The 24,735-nt window shown below is 45.0% G+C and overlaps 2 protein-coding genes across 4 annotated transcripts in view; one reads left to right on the top strand and one right to left on the bottom strand.

Annotated features, from left to right (window-relative positions):
- The window catches only part of LOC140385055 (sushi domain-containing protein 5-like), a 60,994-nt gene extending 40,840 nt beyond the window's left edge, over positions 1 to 20,154 (top strand). For both annotated transcript variants that reach the window (XM_072466847.1, XM_072466846.1), the window contains exons 3-4: positions 7,007 to 7,195; positions 17,673 to 20,154. In XM_072466847.1, the coding sequence (XP_072322948.1) occupies positions 7,007 to 7,195; positions 17,673 to 18,898 (1,415 nt within the window). In that variant the 3' untranslated portion in view covers positions 18,899 to 20,154. The remainder of the gene's footprint in view (positions 1 to 7,006; positions 7,196 to 17,672) is intronic.
- Positions 19,545 to 24,735, bottom strand: part of crtap (cartilage associated protein) — a 31,247-nt gene continuing 26,056 nt past the window's right edge. For both annotated transcript variants that reach the window (XR_011933281.1, XM_072466849.1), the window contains one exon: positions 19,545 to 22,521. Coding sequence is in view for 1 of the 2 variants with exons in the window: in XM_072466849.1 (XP_072322950.1) it covers positions 22,471 to 22,521 (51 nt within the window). In the remaining variant the exon portion in view is untranslated. The remainder of the gene's footprint in view (positions 22,522 to 24,735) is intronic.

Raw genomic sequence — 24,735 nt, forward strand, 5'->3', positions numbered from 1 at the left:
ATAGATGACGCGGCCGGCGCCGCATAACTGGCGTCACCCGCGCATGCGTGGCTGCCGTCCTCTCTGAGTCCGCCCCGCAAGAGGATGGTGAACGGATCTTGCGGGGCCGCGGAAGGAAGGAGGTCCTCCTTCAGAGAGGACGGCCCGACGATCGGTGGGCACCGATCGCGGGCCATGCCACATTTGAGGTACCCCCCAGTGCAGGATCCCCCCCCCCCCCCCAGCGTTCCTGCGCTGTTCCCGATGGCAGCGACCAGGTGTGGACGGTGCCGGGGGGAACCCGCCATTTTGGCCTGGCCGCTCGGCCCATCCGGGCCTGAGAACAGCGGGGGTGCCGGAGAATCGCCATTATGGGTGTCTCGGGCGATTCTCCGGCCTGCGGAACTCGACGGGGCCATTCCTGTCGCTTGGGAGAATCGCGGGAGGGCGTCGGACCGGCGTCCCGGGAAATTTTGGCGGCCCAGGCGATTCTCCCAACCGGCGTGGGAGTGGAGAATCTCGCCCAGTGTCTTTTAATGACTAAATCTTAATATTCAAAGTATTATTCCTGCTGGTAAAGGACAGTCTGTGTAAATCTTTGAATATGGATAATAGTTTAATAGGTAATTGAGTGCGTGGCCACGGTTGCATAGGTCCAGCTTCATATTTAAAAGGCACTGGAATACCATTCCAAAACTGTTACATGTCTCTTGTCCAGCCCCATCTGTCCCTTTTTTTCCAATTAAGGGGCAATTTAGCATGGCCAATCCACCTGCCCTGCACATCTTTGGGCTGTGGGGGCGAAACCCAGACAGACATGGGGAGAATGTGCAAACTCCACACGGACAGTGACCCAGAGCGGGAATCGAACCTGGGACCTCGGCGCCATGAGGCAGCAGTGCTAACCCACGGCGCCACAGTGCTGCCCTGTCCTTTCTTTTAATCACTCCACCATTGACGGCTGTGCCTTCCTGGACCCTAAGTTCTGGAATTTCCTGATGCACTATCAATTACGACGAGGCGAGATTAGAAAGTAACCAAGGCTTTATTAAGCAGAGATGTGTGGCCTCCTGCAGCTGCTACCAGAATGGGAGCAGCTCGATGTGCACACTGGGCGGAGCCAGCAGGCACGGATGTACCCCCATACCTGTAGTACGCCTTACCGTATGGCGCCGGGGCAATCGGGGGGGGCGTGGGTGTGGATCCAGCTGACGCCCTGTTTCCTTCTGACATCTCTCCACCTCATTTATCTTCCTTAAGATGCTCCTGAATAACTACCTCCGTGAACCAGCTTTTCATCATTCGTCATAATATTGCTATATGTAGCTTGATGTGTACTTTTGATTGATTTATTTTTTATAAATTTAGAGTATCCAATTATTTTTTTTCCAATTAAGCGGCAATTTAGCGTGGCCAATCCACCTACCCTGTACATGTTTGGATTGTGGGGGTGAGACCCACGCAGACACGGGGAGAATGTGCAAACTCCACACAGACAGTGACCCAGAGCCGGGATCGAACCCGAGTCCTCGGCGTACTTTTGATGTATAACGCTGTTGTGAAGGGCCTTGAGACATTTTGTTATCTATCAATTATTCTGAAAACCGGTTTTATATTCTCTGTTATTACTTTCTTTTGTGGAGACTTGGTCTGGTGGTCAGCTGTGAATAGTTTGGGATTAATATTTAACTCCTCTCTGGTTGATCGTGTAGCCATTTAACGGAAAACCCAGTAAACAATGTCATCCCAAACACCAATTAACTGGTTAATCCTTTGTCCGTTCCAAATGGTTTGTTTAATACAATTCATGTAGCAAACTTATTTCACTTAATTCCATACTTTTCCAAGCTAAATGCTTGTTCCAGTGGTTAGTCAGCTCAACTGTGACTTTGTCGTTTATTTTGAGGGGATGATTGAATGTTAAAACAATAAAATTCAATTGAATTTAATGGAAAAAATTACCATTTATAACTCATCTTGTTTTTCCTATATTGAATTGTAGTCAGTCAGTCAGTCAGTCTGTACATCAGATCACGGCACCATTTAACCTGGGACACGATTCTGTTCCTTTATCGAGGAAAGTTATTAAAACACAGCTGTGCAATAATCTTTAAAAACTGATTTCCAGCTCCATTTAATAGTTATTGGCAGTTACCCCTGGTGTGTTTTTAGTAATGTTGGTGCCATACGACGATAAGGCTGAGAGTTGTGAATTACAGAGGTGTTGTCAGGACATCCTAAGGTGAACGTTTCTGACAGATGTTCAGCGTCTCCCTCTACATCTGTCCTGGGACTCCTCTCCTGACTGTGTGAGGGGTCCACTCCCCTGAGAATCGTCCACCATTCTCTGAATAGCTGAGGTAGCTGAGCAGAGCGGGATTCAGCAGCTCTCACTGTCTGGCTCCTGCTTCTGGCTAAAGAAAAAACTATCATCCAAACAGAGAACAGACAAAGCTTTCTGTCCCTGACTGGGCTCACTGTTTACCATGAAGCTGGTATTCTGATTGTTAATGAATGAATGATGAAGGATTCTCAGCATGACGCCAGTGTAGATAATGATGAGTCTCCACAGCGCAGTGAGGCTCTGCACAAAATCCTGGGTTGTAATGAAATAAAGTTCACAGGCTAGGGACTGTAATGAAATATAGATTACAGGTTCGAGATTGTAATGGGGCTGTAATTAAATAAAGATCTCCATCAGACATCGGAGCAGGATTAGGCCACTCGGCCCATCGAGTCTGCTCCGGCATTCAATCATGGCTGATATTTTCTCATCCCCATTCTCCTGCCTTCTCCCCATAACCCCTGATCCCTTATTAATCAAGAACCTATCCATCTCTGTCTTAAAGACACTCAGTGATTTGGCCTCCACAGCCTTCTGCGGCAAAGAGTTCCACAGATTCACCTCCCTCTGGCTGAAGAAATTCCTTCTCATCTCTGTTTTAAAGGATCATCCCTTTAGTCTGAGATTGTGTCCTCTGCTTCTAGTTTTTCCTACAAGTGGAAACATTCTCTCCAATTCCACTCTATCCAGGCCTCGCAGTATCCTGTAAGTTTCAATAAGATCCGCCCTCATCCTTCTAAACTCCAACGAGTACAGACCCAGAGTCCTCAACCGTTCCTCATACGGCAAGTTCTTCATTCCACGGATCATTCTTGTGAACCTCCTCTGGACCCTTTCCAAGGCCAGCACATCCTTCCTTAGATACGGGGCCCAAAACTGCTTACAATACTCCAAATGGGGTCTGACCAGAGCCTTATACAGCCTCAGAAGTACATCCTGGGCCTTGTATTCTAGCCCTCTCGACATGAATGCTAACATTGCATTTGCCTTCCTAACTGCCGACCGAACCTGCACATTAACCTTAAGAGAATCTTGAACAAAGTCCCTTTGTGCTTCTGATTTCCTGAGCATTTCCCCATTTAGAAAATAGTCTATGCCTCCATTTCTCCTTCCAAAGTGCATAACCTCACACTTTTCCACATTGTATCCCATCTGCCACTTCTTTGCCCACTCTCCTAGCCTGTCCAAGTCCTTCTGCAGCCTGCCTACTTCCTCAATACTCCCTGTCCCTCTACAGACCTTTGTATCATCTGCAAACTTAGCAACAGTGCCTTCAGTTCCTTCTTCCAGATCATTAATGTATATTGTGAAAAGTTGTGGTCCCAGCACAGACCCCTGAGGTACACCACTAGTCACCGGCTGCCATCCTGAAAAGGACCCCTTTATCCCCACTCTCTGCCTTCGGCCAGTCAGCCAATCCTCTATCCATGCCAGGATCTTACCCTGAACACCATGGGCTCTTAACTTATTTAACAGTCTCCTATGCGGCACTTTGTCAAAGGCCTTCTGGAAATCCAAATAAATCAGGTCCACTGGTTCTCCTTTGTCTAACTTCCTTGTTACTTCCTCAAAGAACTTGGAGATTCTTGGAGGGGCAGCACGGTAGCACAGTGGTTAGCACAATTGCTTCACAGCTCCAGGGTCGCAGGTTCAATTCCGGCTTGGGTCACTGTCTGTGCGGAGTCTGCACGTTCTCCCCGTGTCTGCGTGGGTTTCCTCCGGGTGCTCCGGTTTCCTCCCACAGTCCAAAGATGTGCAGGTTAGGTGGATTGGCTGTGATAAATTGCCCTTAGTGTCCAAAATTGCCCTTAGTGTTGGGTGGGGTTACTGGGTTATGGGGATAGGGTGGAGGTGTTCACCTTGGGTAGGGTGCTCTTTCCAAGAGCCGGTGCAGACTCGATGGGCCGAATGGCCTCCTTCTGCACTGTAAATTCTATGAAATCTATGAGATGGTTATGGGCTCTAATTAAACAAAGTTTACAGGCTAGAATGTAATGGGCTGTAATGAAATAATGTTCACAGACTAGAGATTGTATTGGGATGTAATGAAATAATATTTCACAGTCTAGAGTCTGTAATGGGCTATAACAAAATAAAGTCCACAGGCGAGAGACTGTAATGGGCCTGTAATTAAATAAGAATAGCAGGTTAGAGATTGTAATGGGATTGAAATGGAATAAAGATCACAGGCTAGAACATACAGTGCAGAAGGAGGCCATTCGGCCCATCGAGTCTGCACCACCCCACTTAAACCCTCACTTCCACCCTATCCCCATAAGTCAGTAACCCCACTTAACCATTTTGGACACTAAGGGCAATTTATCACGGCCAATCCACCTAACCTGCACATCTTTGGACTGTGGGAGGAAACCGGAGCACCCGGAGGAAACCCACGCACACACGGGGAGAACTTGCGGATTCCGCACAGACAGTGACCCAGCGGGGAATCGAACCTGGGACCCAGGAGCTGTGAAGCCACAGTGCTATCCACTTGTGCAACCGTGCTGCCCAGCATGGTAGAGACTGTAATAGGTCTGTAATGAAATAAAGATCACAGGTTAGAGACTGGACACTATTTTTTCATCCTGGATCCTGGGGTTGGATTGAGAGCTCATCGTCACCCTTGGTGTCAGTTGTACAAATCTCGGGATTTGACTGTGACCAGGAATCAAAGTGCTTTGTGGGGTGGATTAAATGAATTAATTCTGTGTTGTGTGAGAACTGAGTGAACCGTGTTTAACTCTGCCATTGGGAATGTAGGTCTCTGAGAGAACATTTCTTCTAAAGTGCTGCCCTCCGCACAGAACCCACACCAACAAACAAATAACCAAACAAACAAAGTTGCCAATTCTAAACATTTCTACTTGTTTCTAGTGCTCACCAATTTGAGCCGTTACTTTAATCATGGAATAAACACTAAAAATATTCTGGGTTCACATTCTACTCCACACACTTCAACACATTTAGGCTGATGCTTCCCATGCAGTACTGACCGAGTGCTGCACTGTCAGAGGGTCAGTACTGAGGGAGTGCTGCACTGTCAGAGGGTCAGTACTGAGGGAGTGCTGCGCTGTCAGAGGGTCAGTACTGAGGGAGTGCCGCACTGTCAGAGGGTCAGTACTGACCGAGTGCTGCACTGTCAGAGGGTCAGTACTGAGGGAGTGCTGCACTGTCAGAAGGTCAGTACTGAGGGAGTGCTGCACTGTCAGAGGGTCAGTACTGAGGGAGTGCTGCACTGTCAGAGGGTCAGTACTGAGGGAGTGCTGCACTGTCAGAGGGTCAGTACTGAGGGAGTGCTGCACTGTCAGAGGGTCAGTACTGAGGCAGTGCTGCACTGTCAGAGGGTCAGTACTGAGGGAGTGCTGCACTGTCAGATGGTCAGTACTGAGGGAGTGCTGCACTGTCAGAGGGTCAGTACTGAGGCAGTGCTGCACTGTCAGAGGGTCAGTACTGAGGGAGTGCTGCACTGTCAGGGGGTCAGTACTGAGGGAGTGCTGCACTGTCAGAGGGTCAGTACTGAGGGAGTGCTGCACTGTCAGAGGGTCAGTACTGAGGGAGTGCTGCACTGTCAGCGGTGATACATTTTTGGACATTAAACTGAGGCCCATGTCTCCACACAAGTGGATGGAAAAGATCCCATGTCACTATTTGAAACAAGAGCAGGGGAATTATCCCCAGCGTCATGGACAATATTTACCCCCAAATCAACATCATAATCAGATTATCTGGACATTTTCACATTGTTATTATGGGAGCTTGCTGTGTTTCCGGTAACAGTGGCAATACTTCAAGAGTACTCAAGTGGCTTCGCAGTATTTTGGGACATCCGAATGTCATAAAAGGTGCTATATAAATGTAGATTTCCGATTAGGTACGTTGTAACTCTCGGGATTCGACATTAAGTTCAACAACGTTGGACTCTGACCTTTCCCCTCCATCTTGACCTCTTTTATCCAAAAAGGCTTCTGTCCCAACACAAATGACCCCCCACCCCCACCCCCACACACACAAACCGGGCCATCTGTCACTTGTTTTTCAGTTGTGTTTTCACTGAGCACTGACCTTTTTTGTCCGATTAACACATTCTGCTCACTTACCTTTATGCCACTATTAGCACCTTCTATAGCCCTTCATACTGCCTTTGACAATCTCTCCTATCACCCAAAAATCACTGCCCTTCTATAATCCTTCACATTTCTCCCTCGCCTTAGCCCTGAAGAGTCATATTGACTCGAAAAGTTAACTCTGTTTCTCTCTGCACAGACGCTGCCAGACCTGCTGAGTGTATCCAGCACTTTCTGTTTTTATTTCCGATTTCCAGTATCTGCAGCATTTTGCTTTTATCCCATATAAATGCCAGTCTTTTTCTGTTTAAGATGGTTTTCTATCTTGTGTTTCAGCTTTATTATATATGTACAGCATCTTACAAATATATATCCTTTCATAGAGAATAAGCTTCCTTAGGGCAGCCTCTAATACAGTAAGCCTCTGATCTAAATTATAATCGAATAAATCTGTCACTCACTCACAGTGAAATATCTCCAACCTCTTCAGTAATGACAGAAATCTGCATTGCCAGAGACAACCTCACACAGAGGGTAAAATCTACAGAGGGAATGCTTGAGTGACTGTTTGAGAAATTGGTGTAGCTTTCAGTATCTCTTTCCTTTTTTGTTGTTGCAGGAAAGCCTTGTGGAGACCCGCCCTCCTTCCCCAACACCATTCTCCAGGGTCACACCGGAACCGAAATGGGGGATGAGCTGCTTTATATCTGTGCCCAAGGTTATGTCATGGCCAACGGGGAGAATGCCTTCAGCCTGTTGTGTGATAGCTGTGGAGAGTGGTATGGATTTGTCCAGGCCTGTGTAAAAGGTGAGAGAAAATGCACAATCTTAACATCCAATAGGATCAGTGTTCAGAAGCATTGAAATATGGACTTTGGGATTATCATAGAATTTACAGTGCAGAAGGAGGCCTTTCGGCCCATCGAGTTTGCACCAGCTCTTGAAAAGAGCACCCTATGTTCTATGTTGACTACGTAGTCCTAAAGTCATCTTGAAAGATTACAGATTGACTTGTAAAATAAATGTATTTGCTTCCCTCACATCGGTTTCTGTCTGAGTGAGGTAGGGCTGTTGTGTCCTTTCAGTGATGCTGGGCAACATCATCAGAACACCTTAACTTCAGAGAGCGTGTGCTCAGGGAATGAAACATTTTGTGTATCTTATGGCCCTGCTATCAGCTCCATGCATTCCTTGGGTGGGTGCTACATTGAGAAACTCTCCCCCTAACTGAAACTCCCATCAATTCAGGGTCTTCCAGGAACTGGGTTGCGATGGTTTTAATTTTAGAAACCAACGGATGTTTATTTTAACCCACGATCTGCTTGGATTTGAGCTCTGATCTGGGAAGGTGAAGGCGGGTGTGCAAACTCATTCCCACCCTCAATCATGTTAAAGGTTCCCACCCTGCTTGAACCTAATTCTTATTCTATCCCATGTGATCAAAACTAGTCATCGGGGAAAGTGGTTCGTTACCAATGATTTTAGTGCCCTTAATTCAGAGTGGTTATTTATCTGAGACCCCTGTTCAATTAGACTATAGGACAATTTACCTAACAGCGAGAGATCAGTCTCTAGTGGGTTTATGATTCACCTGTCCCTGTATAGTTATATGAATTTGTTAAGAGCTTATGGCTAACTGTACGTGACTATGAAAGGAAACTGAGGGATTATGAAATAGCGCTCGCAGCCATGTGTGTTTATTTACCAGGATATGAACCAACTCAAGATACCCAAAAATAAAATTGTGGGTCTCCCACAGACTTTAAATATAGGAACAGGCGCCTGCCAACTCAACATTCTGCGCAGTGGTGCCACACTTCAATTTGCACAGTAGATAAATCACATGAATTGTAACAATTTGATTTAACAGTGACCCAAATTCATCTTCTGTGACTAATTCACCGCTAAGATGTCCCTGTGCAATAATGATTATTTACCGAGACAAACACAGATTTAAACAGATAGTTATAAGTATACAGACCGACCTCGCAAATTAACAAAACTTGATGCAGGCCTAGAAAATCGTTACTTCTGATGAAGAGTCTTGAGTAGAAACTTTATGACACATTTTAGAATAAGGGGCTGCACTGTAAGTGTAGAAGGAATGGAAGGGTAATAGGTTAATCTTCAGATGGGCCCAGATGTTGTTCGCCTTTATAGGAGATTGACCAAAGCACATCTGGGGAGTTGGTGGATTCAGAGGGATGTGAACCCTGACAGCAGGATGCTTGTTTTCAAGAGGCTCCCTCCCCTCAGTAGGTTTTAATTTTGATAATTTTGTTACAGATGTTTTAAATATGGAAATAAAAGTATTTGTCATGGACTTCAATCCAACTTCAAAATAAATTAAAACAAGTGCGGCTAACAGCAAGATGGGGGTCAAGTTTCACATTTCTCCAGTGCTATCACCAGAGCTAACTGATGACCTTGTGTCACTCTTTAAAAAAAATATTTATTTCTCTTCTATATATCAAAAAATACTCACTAATGGGCAGCACGGTGGCGCAGTGGTTAGCACTGGGACTACGGCGCCGAGGTCCCAGGTTCGAATCCCGGCTCTGGGTCACTGTCCGTGTGGAGTTTGCACATTCTCCCCGTGTCTGCGTGGGTCTCACCCCCACAACCCAAAGATGTGCAGGGCAGGTGGATTGGCCACACTAAATTGCCCCTGAATTGGAAAAAAATAATTGGGTGCTCTAAATTTAAAAAAAAAAAATTAAAAGAAAATACTCACTAATTCTGGGAAGTCACCTTGTTGTGCAATTTTAAGAGCACGTGAGGAACTGATTTGTGCTTCGAGATGAATCTGACTGACTGTCCCCAGGCTGAGGGTATAGAATCATTATAGTGCAAAGGAAGCCATTCAGCCCATTGAGTCTGCACCGATCCCCTGAAAGGGGATCCCCACTCCATGTCCTTAACCCAGTAACCCCTTCTAAACTAGCATTATGGACACTAAGGGGCAGTTGATCATATCCAATCCACCTAACCTACACATCTTTGGACTATAGGAGGAAACCGGAGCACCCGGAGGAAACCCACGCAGACACGGAGAGAAAGTTAAAACTCCACACAGACAGTGACCCGAGGCCAGAATTGAACCCGAGTCCCTGGATCTGTGAGGCAGCAGTGCTAACCACTCTGCCACTGTGTTGCCCATCACTCTGTTGTTATCTGACTATTAATGACCTAGATCTTGTGGTCAGCGGTGGAGCAGAACATGAAGAAAACCGTTCACAAAGATCTAGTGATCCCTGAGGTGGGATTTCTCCTTTTCTGTCTTCTAGTCACATTGGAGCATTCTTGTACAAACCAGCAAGTTAAAACAACTTATTATCCTTAACTTTTCATAAACATTTTCAGATAACAACATAATGATTATGGTTTGATTAAAATATAACCTAAAATTAAAATAAACTTCAAATTCTGGATTTTTTTTGTGGTGAAATTTGACATTCTCCAAATATAAATCTAGTTTTCAACATCAGGGAGGGTGGTTATTAGTGATTATGAAGTTCATACACAATTCAAAACTGAGTCACACCTCATTCAACAAGGTGTAACTTTTCTTTTTAAAAAAATATTTTATTCAGGTATTTTCATAAAAAACAAACTGAAGAAGCAGCAAAATTGTACAACATTATAAATAACCAACACCCACTCCCCCCCGCTCCTACTCCCGCCCCCCTCCTCCCATCCTGCCTTCCCCATTTTAACCCCCTTACCCCCCTCCCCCTCTGCTGACACCTCAATCCTCCTTAAAGAAGTCAATGAACGGCTTCCACCTCCGATCGAACCCATCAACCCACCCCCTCAGGACGAACTTGACTTTCTCCAGCCTCAGGAATTCCGTCAAGTCACTCACCCACACCCCCGCTTTTCAACAGTTAATTAACAGTTAACTGCCAAGTTTTGGTTTAATTTCAAACCAGGCAGGTTGACTCTGATTGATCAAGATATTGCCCTGGGAAATGAACAGAGAATGGCTGTCACCTATTTTGTTTGCTGTTCGCAATGGGAAGGGCACCAAATGTCCACTTGCTGAACAATCCTGAGTTTGAGAATTACACTGAAGATTATCAGTGGCTCACTTACAAGTGCTAGAAGCCACATAGTTTAATACACAAGGCTCTGTTCTTTTCAGACAGAAAGAACATGTACACACACTGCACCTGTTTCAACTGAACAAAACAGACCATTCTCTAGTTAATTCGGCAGGGAAATGTCTTGATCAATCAGAATCAACCTTCCTCGATTGAATTTAAACAAAACTTGGTAGTTAACTGGTGCATTCTCAATGGCAACATCTCTACCAATCACAGTCCCCTTGTCAACCAATCAGCATTTTCTTCCCATGAAGTACAAATGTTTCCTTTACATTTGGTATTCTTGCGAGTTGTCCTGAGAGGGCAAGACCAAAGGCTACAACAACATGCCTTTGTTCAACAATATTCAAGTTCTGCACTACCAAATGATTATTTGTATACAAATTAGCCCAACAACAACTCTATCAGATTATGTCATAAACGTGAAGTAATAGGAGGTAATGAGAACACAAAGACAAAGATCAATACAGCACATGAACAGGCCCTTCAGCCCTCCAAGCCTTTACCGGTCATGATATCACCCTTGGCCAAAACCCTCAGCACTTCCTTGTGCCATATCCCTCTATACCCATCCTATCCATGTGTTTGTCAAGATGCCTTTTGAACGCCGTTAATGTATCTGCTTCCACAACCTCCCCTGGCAACGCGTTCCAGGCACTCACCACCCTCTGTGTAAAAAACCTGCCTCGCACATCTCCTGCAAAACAGTTCACCACAGTTGAACCATGAAGTGAGGTTAGTGTTGAGGAGACATGAGATCATGCTTTCTTTCATAGAATTTACAGTGCAGAAGGAGGCCATTCGGCCCATCGAGTCTGCACCGGTTCTTGATAAGAGCACCTACCCAAGATCCACACCTCCACCCTATCCCTATAACCCAGTAACCCCACCCAACACTAAGGGCAATTTTGGACACTAGGGACAATTTATCAGGGCCAATCCACCTAACCTGCACATCTTTGGGCTGTGGGAGGAAACGGGAGCACCCGGAGGAAAACCACGCACACACGGGGAGGACGTGCAGACTCCGCACAGACAGTGACCCAAGCCGGAATCGAACCTGGGACCCTGGAGCTGTGAAGCAATTGTGCTATCCACCATGCTACCGTGCTGCTATTGCCGATCCTTATTCTCACACATATCCTCTGGCATTTTGATGGAGACATACACAGGAAGATAGAGGCAGAGGGAGAGTGAGACGGACGGAGAGGCAGGCACAGGGAGAGACAACCAGGGTGACAAAGGTCGCTGGAGGATTTTGTGTTTTTCTTCTGTGCAGTTTTCTGCACTGATTTTGAAACAGGGAGTTTGTCTCTAAATCCCTGTAGGTTGGTTTGATGATGATGCCTGTTCAGAACAGAAACTGTTTTTTTTTTTAAAAACCAAGAACATTACACATGCTTGATTACTTAAGGTGGAGTTGAATTCTGTCCAATTTCACATTCATGCAATTAAAAATAATTCAGACAGTGGTAGCAGTGGAAATGAAATACCTTTCATTTGAAGCATTTGCAGCTGCTAAATATAACCAGCATCACATTTCCTCGCTAAACGCCAACACTGGGGCTGGGTCACTTTCTACAAAGGTAACCTCAAGCCAGACAGAAATTATTACCCAATATTGAACACACCCATTAGTGTCATTCTGGGAAAGGAAACGTGAACCTCAGGATAGGGGAAACAGAGTTTGTTTTCTTTGATGTTAGAATGATGAATAGAAGCCTCTATACCCTTGGTATCTCACTGGGTTGCCTGTGCCAGAACTAACTTTCTGCAGTTGGACTGGTTCAAGTGAGGAAAATAAATCCTTTCCCATTTATTCCAAAGGGGAAGCAGCGTTTCATTTAGATAATTTGATAACTACATTCATGTTAATCTCATCAATTAGCTAAAAATGACTTTGTGTTGTGAAGTCCCAACCTGTTGAATATGTGAGAACTCTACCTTTACATTTCTGCAGGACAAGAATTAAAATGTTTATTTTTTCTGTTAATTAAAAAGCAAAATCATTTTTACGGATTGTAAGCTTTGCTGGCTAGGCCAGCATTTAGTGCCCATCCCTAATGGTCCTTGACAAGCTGGTAGTGAGCTGCCTTCTTGAACTGTTGCCATCCATGTGGTGTTAGGGCGGGAGTTCCAGGATTCTGACCTAGCGCCAGTGAAGGAATGGTGATATATTTCCAAATCAGCACGGTAAGTGACTTGGAGAGGAATTTCCAGGTGGTGGGGTTCCCAGGTATCTGCTGTCCTTGATCTGCTAGACGGTAGGGGGCGTGGTTTTGGAAGGTGCTGCCTAAGCAATCTTGGTGAGTTCCTGCAGTGCATCTTGTAGATGGTACACACGGCTGTCACTGTGTGCCAGTGGAGAAGGGAATGTTTGTGGAAGGGGTGCCAATCAAGTGGACTGCCTTGTACTAGATAGTGTTGAGCTTCTTGAGTGTTGTTGGAGCTGCACTCATCCAGGAAAGTGGGGAGTATTCCATCACACTCCTGACATCATCTGTCAGGTGGCTTTGGGGAGTCGAGAAGTGAGTTACTCACCACAGGATTCCCAGCCTCTGACCTGCTCATGTGGGTAGACCAGTTGAGTTTCTGGCCAATGGTAACTCCCAGGATGCTGATAGTGGGAGATTCAGCAATGGTAATGCCATTCAATGTCCAGGGACGATGGTTAGATTCTCTCTTATTGGAGATGGTCATTGCCTGGCACCTGGTGGCACGAATGTAATTTGCCACTTGTCAGCCCGAGCCTGGATATTGTCCGGGTCTTGCTGCATTTGGACATGGACTGCTTCATTATCTGACAAGTCTCAAACGGCGCTGAATATTGTTCAGTCATCTGCAAACATCCCCAATTCTGACCTTATGATGGAAGGGAGGTCATTGATGAAGCAGCTGAAGATGGTTGGGCCGAGGTCACTACCCTGAGGAACTCCTGCAGTGATGTCCTGGAGCTGAGAGGATTGACCTCCAACCACCACAACCATCTTCCTTTGTGCCAGGTATGCCTCCCAAAAAGTGGAGAATTTTCCCCCTGATTCCTATTGACTCCAGTTTAGCTAGGACTCCTTGATCAAATGCTGCCTTGACGTCAAGCGCAGTCACTCTCACCTCAGGCATTCAGCTCTTTGGACCATGTTTGAACCAAGGCTGTAATGAGGTCAGGAGCTGGGTGACCCTGGCGGAACCCAAACTGAGCGTCCGTGAGCAGGTTATTGCTGAATAAGTGCCACTTGTGTTGATGACCCTTTCCATCGCTTTGCTGATGATTGAGAGTAGTCTGATAGAGCTTTGACAAAGAGTCATCCAGACTCGAAACATCAGCTCCCTTCTCTCTCCACAGAGGCTGTCACACCTGCTGCGATTGTCCGGTATTTTCTGATTTTATTTCAGATTCCAGCATCTGCAGTAATTCGCTTTTATCTGATAAGGTGGTAATTGGCCAGGTTGGATTTGTCCAGGACACACCTGGGCAATTTTCCACATTGCCGGGTAGATGCCAGTGTTGTAGCTAATTTGGAACAGCCTAGCCAAGTTCTGGAGCACAAGTCTTCTGGACGATTGCCGGAATATTGTCAGAACCCATACCCTTTGCAGTATCCAGTGCCTTCAACCATTTCTTGATATCATGTGGAGTAAATCAAATTGGCTGAAAACTGGCATCTGTGATGCTGGGACCTCCGGAGGCGACCGCGATGGATCATCCACTCGGCACTTCTGGCTGAAGATTGTTGCGAATGACTCAGCCTTGTCTTGTGCACATATGTGCTGGGTTCCATCATTGAGCTTGGGGATATTTGTGGAGCCTCCCCCAGTGAGTTGTTTAATTGTCCACCACCATTCACAGCTGGATGTGGCAGGACTACAGAGCTTAGATCTGATGCATTGGTTGTGGAATCACTTAACTTTGTCCATTACTCGTTGCTTATGCTGTTTGGCAAACAAGTAGTCCTGTGTTGTAGCTTCACCAGGTTGCCACCTCATTTTTCGGTCTGCCTGATGTTGCTCCTGGCTCCTGGCTCTCCTGCTCTCTTCATTGAACCAGGGTTGATCATTGCCAGGCCATGAGGTTGCAGATTGTGGTTGATTTCAGAGAGCATTTTCCCACATTCCTGTGGCTCTGGAGTCACATGTAGGCCAGACTAGGTAAGGATGGCAGATTTCCTTCCCTTAAGGACATCAGTGAACCAGATGGTTTTTTTACATCAATCGATTCAAGGTCATCATTAGATTTTTAATTCCAGATATTTATTGGATTCAATGGGCGGCACGATAGCACAGTGGTTAGCACTGTTGCTTCACAGCGCCAGGGTCCCGGATTCGATTCCCGGCTTGGGTCACTGTCTGTGCGGAGTCTGCATGGGTTTCCTCCGGGTGCTCCAGTTTCCTCCCACGAGTCCCGAAAGACGTGCTTGTTAGGTGAATTGGACATTCTGAATTCTCCCTCTGTGTACCCGAACAGGCGCCTGAATGTGGCGACTAGGACATTTTCACAGTAACTTCATTGCAGTGTTAATGTAAGCCTACTTGTGACAATAAAGATGATTATTATTATTTCCACCGCCTGCTGTGGCAGAAATCGAACCCGGTCCCTGGGTGTGTGGATCACCAGTCCAGTGACAATACCATTACATCATCACCTCCCCAATATCCAGTGGAGCATCGATATGAAACTGACTGGACTAGCCCTTGCATTTGGTGTTTTCTGGTGTAATATTAAGATATGTAACAGAGTCAGTGCTGTAAACACACTCAACTGAAGCAAGCCTTGTGCCGTATCTCCAAAACAGCAGGAACGTCCCATATGTTAATTTTGTGACAGATTGGGAATTAGTAAATAGTCATTGGTTATGTAATCTCAATAATTACAGGGTGAATTCTAACCTCTTCACCCGTGTTGGTAAAGTGTTAAGACCAGGAGCAGAGTCGGTCAGTGCGTTTTGAGCCAGTGATTTACTTCTTTGGTTGCGAATAGTTGCTGATGCTTGTTCAATAAATATAAACCTGTGTAGATCAGTTGGAGACTGGCAAATGGAGCTTAATCCGGACAAATGTGAGGCAAGGCATTTTGGAAGATCTAATACAGGTGGGAATTAAACAGTAAATGGCAGAACCCTTACGGGTATTGACAGAGGGATCTGGGTGTACAAGTCCACAGGTCACTGGCAACGCAGATGGAGAAGGCAATCAAGAAGGCATATGGCCTGCTTGCCTTCATCAGCCGGGTCATTGAGTATAAAAATTGGCAAGCTGCAGCTGTATAGAACCTTAATTTGGCCTCATTTGGAATATAGTGTTCAATTCTAGTCGTCACACCACCGGAAGGATGTGGAGGCTTTGGAGAGAGTACAGAAGAGGTTTACCAGGATGTTGCCTGGCATGGAGGGCATTAACTATGAGGAGAGGTTGAATAAACTCAGTATGTTCTCATTGGAATGATGATGCTTGAGGAGCAACCTGATAGAAGTCTATAAAATTATGAGGTGCATGGATAGAGTGGATAGTCATTAGCTTTTTCCCAGGGTGGAAGAGTCAATTACTAGGGGATATAGGTTTAAGGTGAGAGGGGCAAAGTTTGGAGATGCGCAGGGGCGATCCTTTACACAGAGGGCAGTGGGTGCCTGGAAATCGCTTCTGGAGGGTGTTAGTGGAAGCAGGGACGATAGTGACATTTCAGGGGCATCGTGACAAATGCATGAATAGAATGGGAATAGAGGGATACGGACCCAGGAAGTGTAGAATGTTTTAGGTTAGACGGCAGCATGGTCGGCGCAGGCTTGGAGGGCCGAAAGGCCTGTTCCTGTGTTGTTCTTTATTTGATTTATTGTCACATGTGCCAAAGTAGTGAAAAGTATTTTTCCTGCAGCCGAGGGAACGTGCACAGTACGTACAAAGTAGACAAAAAGAATAATCAACAGAGAACATTGGCAAATGGTGTAATTATATAAGAGGAAAATAGTATTAGTCAGTCAGAACGCTGATAGGAGATAAAAGAAAAGGGACAAGGGGAGAGAGCTCGCAGAGTCGCCATGCTCCTGCGCCATATTGAATAATATTTCTCTTTGTAAACTGAACACAATGGGCTGGATTCTTCGCAGCACCGCGCAAAAATTGTGCATCTTGGTCCACGGTCTGAGTCCGCCATCAAGAGGCCACCACTGTGCACATGTGCGGACTCGGAACCGGAAGTACGGGACCCCATATCCGCAGCCAAAGCTGCGTGAAGCTCCCTGGGTCCCTGCTAGCCCCCAGAAAGTAAGTGAATCGATCTTTATTTTTTGCAGGAAACTGGAGAATCTTTACGCCGGCGTGGGGGACATAGCCCCATTTTTGGAGAATCCAGCCCAATGTCTCTGCTTAATTACTCTGCAGAGAACCCTCTTAATCTAAATAAAAGTCCATTAGCCCAAACTTTTATGATGCTTTAATTGGACCAGACTCCAAAAAACCTAGCTGTCTTGAAAACTAGGATTTAAAAAAACACAACCGCAGCAGTCACACACACAACCCAGGATTATAACCCTTACTGCACCAAAGACATATAATACAATATACCCCTCCATTCATCAGAGGCAAGCTGGGAGATTCTAGCCTAAGCTACTGAGCTCCGGGAGTTCTAATTATTTTACTCTGCTAGTGTAAACATATGTTTAGATCTTGCCCCTTCCCACTGGCAAGGAATGGACTCGGTGACTGGGGAGGAAAAGGCCAGCTTATCCTCCCAGTACATTTGGTGCCCGTCAAATTTTACCCACTCCCTATGTCCCAGCAATGTAAACGTTTCTTGTATTCTAATGGATTGGAATGGGGTTGATATGATTTGAGGGAGAAGGGGTTGAGAAGTTGTGTGTGGGGCTTCAACAAAGGGCAGGAAGCCTAGCCTTCTCCTGTCGATAGAGGGATAGAACACTGCACTTCAGCAGAGCGAGAGCTGAATCCAAAGTTGCAAATGAACCCTCACCTCATTCGGCCACTCCTGATAAATATATTTCAGCGACTACCAGCTTGAAAATACTAACACATTGCTACCCATAAGTATGAGAAAATACCTTGATTTTCACACGTCTAAAATTGTAGAATTAGTACTTTTAATGCAGTCTTCTTTATTGCATGAAAATCCCACCTGGATTAATACTGAATCCAAGATAATTCAGTCAGACGCTTGTTTATTTTTTTTAGATGAAACGGAGGGACATGTTGACTACGAAGACAAGTTCCCTGATGAAGAATCAATGTCATTTTCAGATGCCAACGAGCAAGGCAGAGTCACTGTGTTTGAGGATGGTAGGAAAGGCGTGGATGATGACAATGGTTCAATAGGAGAGGACAGCCGAGAAACTCTCAAGCCAACTGAATCTCCAGTTTCGTTACTCAGCCAGAAACATCTATTTTGGTTCCCCTCAGAGGCATTTCCCAACACCAACCAGCCTGATACCAAGGAACCAGACATGGAATCTGAAATCCAAATTACTTCAAGTGATAATCAAATTGGAGTGAAGACTGATGCTACCAAAGGGATCCAAACAGCTGAAGACTTGCCTGAACCATCCATTGTGCACAATGAAACTAAAGTTACCAAGGCAACAGTTGCCAGTACAAATGAATCATGGGTAGATGGGTATCCCATTGTACCAGAAACCGAAGAGGAAGGCAAGAAGGTTGATGGATCAATGGAAATAGAGGATGAAACAACTGTCACCTCAGATCATTCCAACCATATTGAGATTAGCAGGCCGGACACTCCAGGCACAACCTCTGTCACGCACTACACACAGATTATAAGTGTACCAACTGAACTGCCTGACCAAGGAGTTAAACAGGTGGACCTAGGTCTAACACCAACTACAGATCCTGAAACCGTCAGTGCCAGTAAAGCAATTGAAGATGACAATTTCTACATAACTACCATCTCAAATATAGGCACTGATGGATCCTGGAAATCCTCGGATGAAATTACTGAACCTTCACCATCCCCAACGAGCACTGTAGAAACTGTAAGTGAAGGTTTATATCCTGTAGATCATGTCCCAATACCCACAAAAACAGATGAGATTTCAACCCATCATACTTTGACTTTAGGCACACTTGAAGCAAGTACTGGGACTTTGATAGATTTTACAGAAATAGACATGTATGATGGCTTCACTGAAAGGGAGAATTTCAGGGACGGCACGGAGGCCAAACTGCTCCCCACCATTGAAAGCTGCAGAGGGGAGGGGTGCACACACTCGAGCAAAGGCCCAATAATTGCTGTCATCGTCACGGTGATTGGTCTGCTGGTACTGGCAGTGATACTCGCTGTGTGGTGCTACAGACGCAGACATCAGAAAACATCTGTGTACCAGATGAATGGAAGGGGGCAGGTGAGGTGCAGTGAGCACATCGAGATGCAACATAAAGTGTAAGTGAAAAATCTGCTTAGTGAGGGAGGCTCCAAAATCAAGATGGGGCCATCAGAACTGACCCTCTTAAAAATGGGAAGCATTGCAATACAGCACGAGGTATCTTAATTCTACTATGCTTTAAAATAATCATTGTTACAGTTTCAAATAGCTGGAATAAGCAGAATGAACAATGAGTCTGTTCAGTCAGTTAAGTACACACACACCACGGATTGGGAGTAAAATTCTTTTCGATTAGAATTATTGAAGTACAATTGACCTTCTTGGTAGAGAGACAGCCTCACTGCATTTGTGATATTGTCAATTCACCTGGACAACCACACCAGAATCTTGCAAAATGGAGGGTGGGAACTTTAATTGGCTCCTGTCAGAAAAATGTAAAGATTTGTAAATAATTTCTATTTAGTTTCTGTGTCAGTTTGCATGTATTTAACTAATATAATCCATATTGTAATTCATTGAACTTTATTTCTAGACAATATGCAATGTATTTATTCTCCTCGTGTATTTATTCCATTTTTATATGCACCTACCTTTTGCTACATGACCACACTGCTTTGGAAAATAGCCGAGAGCGAATGTTATCTGCCATAAAATGGGGCGGGTTTATGTGGAGGTACTGAACAAAATATCAATGTAGTCTCTCCAGAAAAGGGTAAAAAGATTTTTAATAGTTTAAGGCACCCAGTCAGTTGTACAGATTCTTATCCTTTTTTTTAAAAAAAAACATTTGAACACAATGGCTGTAGTGTATAAAGAAAGATTAATACTGTTACATTAATATGATTCACGAAACAAAAACATGATTACCGCAAAAATGTTGCAGTTCACAGTCCAGACAGGGCGAGCAGAGACACAGGAAGACTTAGTACCGTATCATGGGGAGGGAAGGGGTTCGGGGGAGGGTTACTATGCGGGGGATGGAGGGTGGGCGATCAGTGAGTAATTGACTGTCCGATTCATACTGTCTGACAATTTGCTTTAAATAATCAAAAATAAATCTTTAAGTTAAATATATTTGGTGTTATTTCTTTTCTGTTTGTTTAAGGAATTTGCATTATACATAAAAAGATAGCTTGTGACCCCAGGTAAACATGGAAAGAATTTAAGGGCAAGCTTTGAGGGTTATTTTTTTGAGACGGCTGCAAATGACCAACAAAGATTTGCATTATGCAATTCTCAGTAATGCACACCACCCTGCAATTTAAAATGCCCACCAATTTACTTTCTTCTTAAAAACACTTTGGGCCCCACAAAGATTGCAGATTATTCAGGTTATCAAAGCAGCAGTTGTTTTGGGAGAATCTCTAATTGTACAGTGAATTTACACTATGTTATTCAATCCACCAGTGGCTGTGGAAAAGGGGTTTGCTGTTTAAAGCATGGCTCACAACCAAATGTCCAGGCACAGGGCAGCTGCACTGAAGGATTACTTGTGGGTTTTTCACACTGACTCGCTAAGAACAGCATCAAGGGTCTATGTTCAAACATTAATAAATGAGTCAATGTTTTCTCTGGCATCGAGGCAGTGGAACTAGTGGAGGCCTGAGGCAAAGTACGAAACAAATTTGGTTTCAGTTTTCGCAGTGGAATTATAATCAGCACACTGAATTTCCCATCTTTATAATTCTTAGTTGCATATTTAAATAAAAATTATACCCTAAACTTTGCTCAACACTTTACAGAAAAATATTCTTCCTATTGGTGGTTATGAATCACACAAGATCCCATTCTGAACATGGGTATTTCCCCAATATTATTGCACGAGGTTTCTGCCAATCAGCATCTCCATGGTTTCCGCTGCCTCAACATTGGCAACTGGTAATGCAGACAGATGTGAAGGATAATTAAACATGAACAGCAATCGCTGACTGATGCCTCTATTCAGTGTGAACTCAGACAGCAGATTTGTCCGATTGATTCCACACCCAAAAAAGGTTCCCCCCCCCATTGCCAAGCGCAACGTAATCTTGGGACTGATTCAGGACAACATTCAACCGTCAAACCAACCAAGTTGGTACAGAAACAGAATGTTAGTTAAAGCGATTACATACAGTCCGTGTGCCAAATGTATTTAAACATCATTTTAGGTTTTGTAGGAAAGAAAGTAAACATCCTTTTAAGGAAAGACTCTACATTCTACCATTACAAACACAGGCACAATACTCCAATCATGGCAGGATAGCAACCGAGAAGAACTACGAAGTAGACAGAGGTAGTTATGAGGTAATAGGTTTCAGCCAGAGAGACTATTTCTGATGCCGTTCGGAGAAGAATGAAAATAAGCAGAGTGGAATTCAAATGTAAAATTGGACAAAAGCTCAAAGCTGAAGGGTTTCTATTAAATAATAAGAGGCAGATCTGAGAAAGACCGTTTACAGGGCTGCCACTCGGAAACATCGACAAACTACACACAGGCCAGTTTTTTAAAAATCCAAGACTTTAAGCAGCTATGGGAAGAGTTCCGGGTTTGGGGAAATTGTCCTGAGCTGAGGCAGCTGGAAATGGAATCATTTTGGGGTTTTCACCATTTTTAATCAAATGTTCAGAATGGAGTTCAGTTACAAGTGGAGTACCACAAGGATCTGTTCTGGGGCCGTTGCTGTTTGTCATTTTTATCAATGACCTAGAGGAAGGCGCAGAAGGGTGGGTAAGTAAATTTGCAGACGATACTAAAGTCGGTGGTGTTGTCGATAGTGTGGAAGGATGTAGCAGGTTACAGAGGGATATAGATAAGCTGCAGAGCTGGGCTGAGAGGTGGCAAATGGAGTTTAATGTAGAGAAGTGTGAGGTGATTCACTTTGGAAGGAATAACAGGAATGCGGAATATTTGGCTAATGGTAAAGTTCTTGGAAGTGTGGATGAGCAGAGGGATCTAGGTGTCCATGTACATAGATCCCTGAAAGTTGCCACCCAGGTTGATAGGGTTGTGAAGAAGGCCTATGGAGTGTTGGCCTTTATTGGTAGAGGGATTGAGTTCCGGAGTCAGGAGGTCATGTTGCAGCTGTACAGAACTCTGGTACGGCCGCATTTGGAGTATTGCGTACAGTTCTGGTCACCGCATTATAGGAAGGACGTGGAGGCTTTGGAGAGGGTGCACAGGAGATTTGCCAGGATGTTGCCTGGTATGGAGGGAAAATCTTATGAGGAAAGGCTGATGGACTTGAGGTTGTTTTCGTTGGAGAGAAGAAGGTTAAGAGGAGACTTAATAGAGGCATACAAAATGATCAGGGGGTTAGATAGGGTGGACAGTGAGAGCCTTCTCCCGCAGATGGAAATGGCTGGCACGAGGGGACATAGCTTTAAACTGAGGGGTAATAGATATAGGACAGAGGTCAGAGGTAGGTTCTTTACGTAAAGAGTAGTGAGGCCGTGGAATGCCCTACCTGCTACAGTAGTGAACCCGCCAACATTGAGGGCATTTAAAAGTTTACTGGATAAACATATGGATGATAATGGCATAGTGTAGGTTAGATGGCTTTTGTTTTGGTGCAACATCGTGGGCCGAAGGGCCTGTACTGCGCTGTATCGTTCTATGTTCTATCTCTTGCACAGACTTTGTTCTCGCGCTGAGATTAACTGTCCGCTTTTTCCAGTAGATCGTCACTATATTCCAGTACTTCACCCTGCACAGGAAGAACAAAGATCAGTTCTCAGGCCACAACCGGATTTACTCTATAACTTTAGGCTCACTCACTGTTAGCACTATTGTAAAACGACACGTGCGCGCGCAGCCACACACGCCCGCACAGACACACGTACACAGACGAGTGTGCACACACACTAAAGCGAGCAGACACACGCAAGCACAGACACACGCAAGTGCACAGACACACAAACACTGACAAGATGCGTGTGCACGTGTGTACACACACACACACACACACACACACACACAGAGGCGCGCACACAAACAGATTTGTTCTTCCTGTGAAATAATTGCTTTGGTTTTAAAATAAATCATTACAAACTCTAACAATAAAACATATTTCTTATATTTAATCTTAGTGACATTTATTTGTAATGAATACAGACTCTAGTCACTTACAGGACTGAACAAGCACCAGGTTGGCGCACAGTTCAAGTGCTGAGTCTCGTCACTTCCCACTGAAAGCAATTTGTTACAACTTACACCCTCCATCCCAACAATTATAAAGGATTGTAGTTTACAAGTGATGTTTTAATTTTAGATCACACGGGCGTGCAGGTCCACAGATCCTTCAAAGTGGCAGCACAGGTGGAAATGGTGGTAAAGAAAGCATACGGCATGCTTGCCTTCATAGGACGGGGCATTGAGTATAAAAGCTCAAAAATTATGTTACAATTATATAGAATGTTGATTAGGCCACATTTGGAATACTGTGTCCAATTCTGGTCACCACACTACCAGAAGGACGAGGAGGCTTTGGAGAGAGTACAGAAAATATTTACCAGGATGTTGCCTGGTATGGAGGGTATTAGCTTTGAGGAAAGATTGAATAAATTGGGATTGTTCTCCCTAGAGAGGCGGAGGCTGAGGGGCGACCTGATAGAAGTTTATAAAATTATTAGGGGTATAGATAGGGTGAACAGTTGGAGGCTTTTTCCCAGGGCGGAAATGACAATTACAAGGGGGCACAAGTTCAAGCTGGGGGGAGGAACGGTTCAGTGGAGATGTGCGGGGAAGTTTTTTTACACAGAGAGTGGTGGTGGCCTGGAATGCACGGCCCAGTGAGGTGGTTGAGGCAGATAAGTTAGCGACCTTTAAAACTTATCTGGATAGGCACATGACCAGACGGGGTATAGGATACAGGCGGTTGGTCTAGACACGACACGTGATCGGCGCAGGCTTGGAGGGCCGAAGGGCCTGTTCCTGTGCTGTATCGTTCTTTGTTCTTATGGTTTAACCACATGCCTTAGAACCCAACTATCAAAACAATTGAAATATTGAATTAAAATTTACATTCTGTAATTATATATTATATGCTGTCTGAAGATTGTGTGGTTGGATTGATTTGTCTACATCATTAACACAAATTAGGACAGCTGAGAGAGATTAAACACAAAATAGCAACAACTGCACCGAGCCGACACAAGGCACGTGAGAACTTCAGATATTGTGTTTCTGCATACAAAACACACAACACCTATATTTATCAATGACACGGATCATCAATACAGGTATTAAATAAAGGTCATAGTATATTAAAAATAAACAAATATAAAAAGGATAATGCGATTACAATCCAATTTTCTACGTCATTCATTAAATGATGAAAGTGATCAAATTTGAAATTTGTTGATGTTCTAGTGGAAGGTGACCCACTGCTCTGTCCCAGAGCTCTAGACCCACACGGCTCTGTCCCAGAGCTCCCGACCCATATTGCTCTGTCCCAGAGCTCTTGATCCACACTGCTCTGTCCCAGAGCTCTAGACCAACACTGCTCTGTCCCAGAGCTCTCGACCCACACTGCTCTGTCCCAGAGCTCTGGACTCACACTGCTCTGTCCCAGATCTCTCGACACACACTGCTGTGTCCCAGAGCTCCAGACACACACTGCTCTGTTCCACGACCCACACTGCTCTGTCCCAGTACTCTCGACCCACACTGCTCTGTCCCAGAGCTCTAGACCCACACTGCTCTGTCCCAGAGCTCTAGACCCACACTGCTCTGCCCCAGAGCTCTCGACCCACACTGCTCTGTTCCAGAGCTCTGGACTCACACTGCTCTGTCCCAGAGCTCTCGACACACACTGCTGTGTCCCAGAGCTCCAGACACACACTGCTCTGTTCCACGACCCACACTGCTCTGTCCCAGTACTCTCGACCCACACTGCTCTGTCCCAGAGCTCTAGACCCAC

Source organism: Scyliorhinus torazame, chromosome 11 (genome assembly GCF_047496885.1).
Source record: "Scyliorhinus torazame isolate Kashiwa2021f chromosome 11, sScyTor2.1, whole genome shotgun sequence".
Lineage (NCBI taxonomy): Eukaryota > Metazoa > Chordata > Chondrichthyes > Carcharhiniformes > Scyliorhinidae > Scyliorhinus > Scyliorhinus torazame.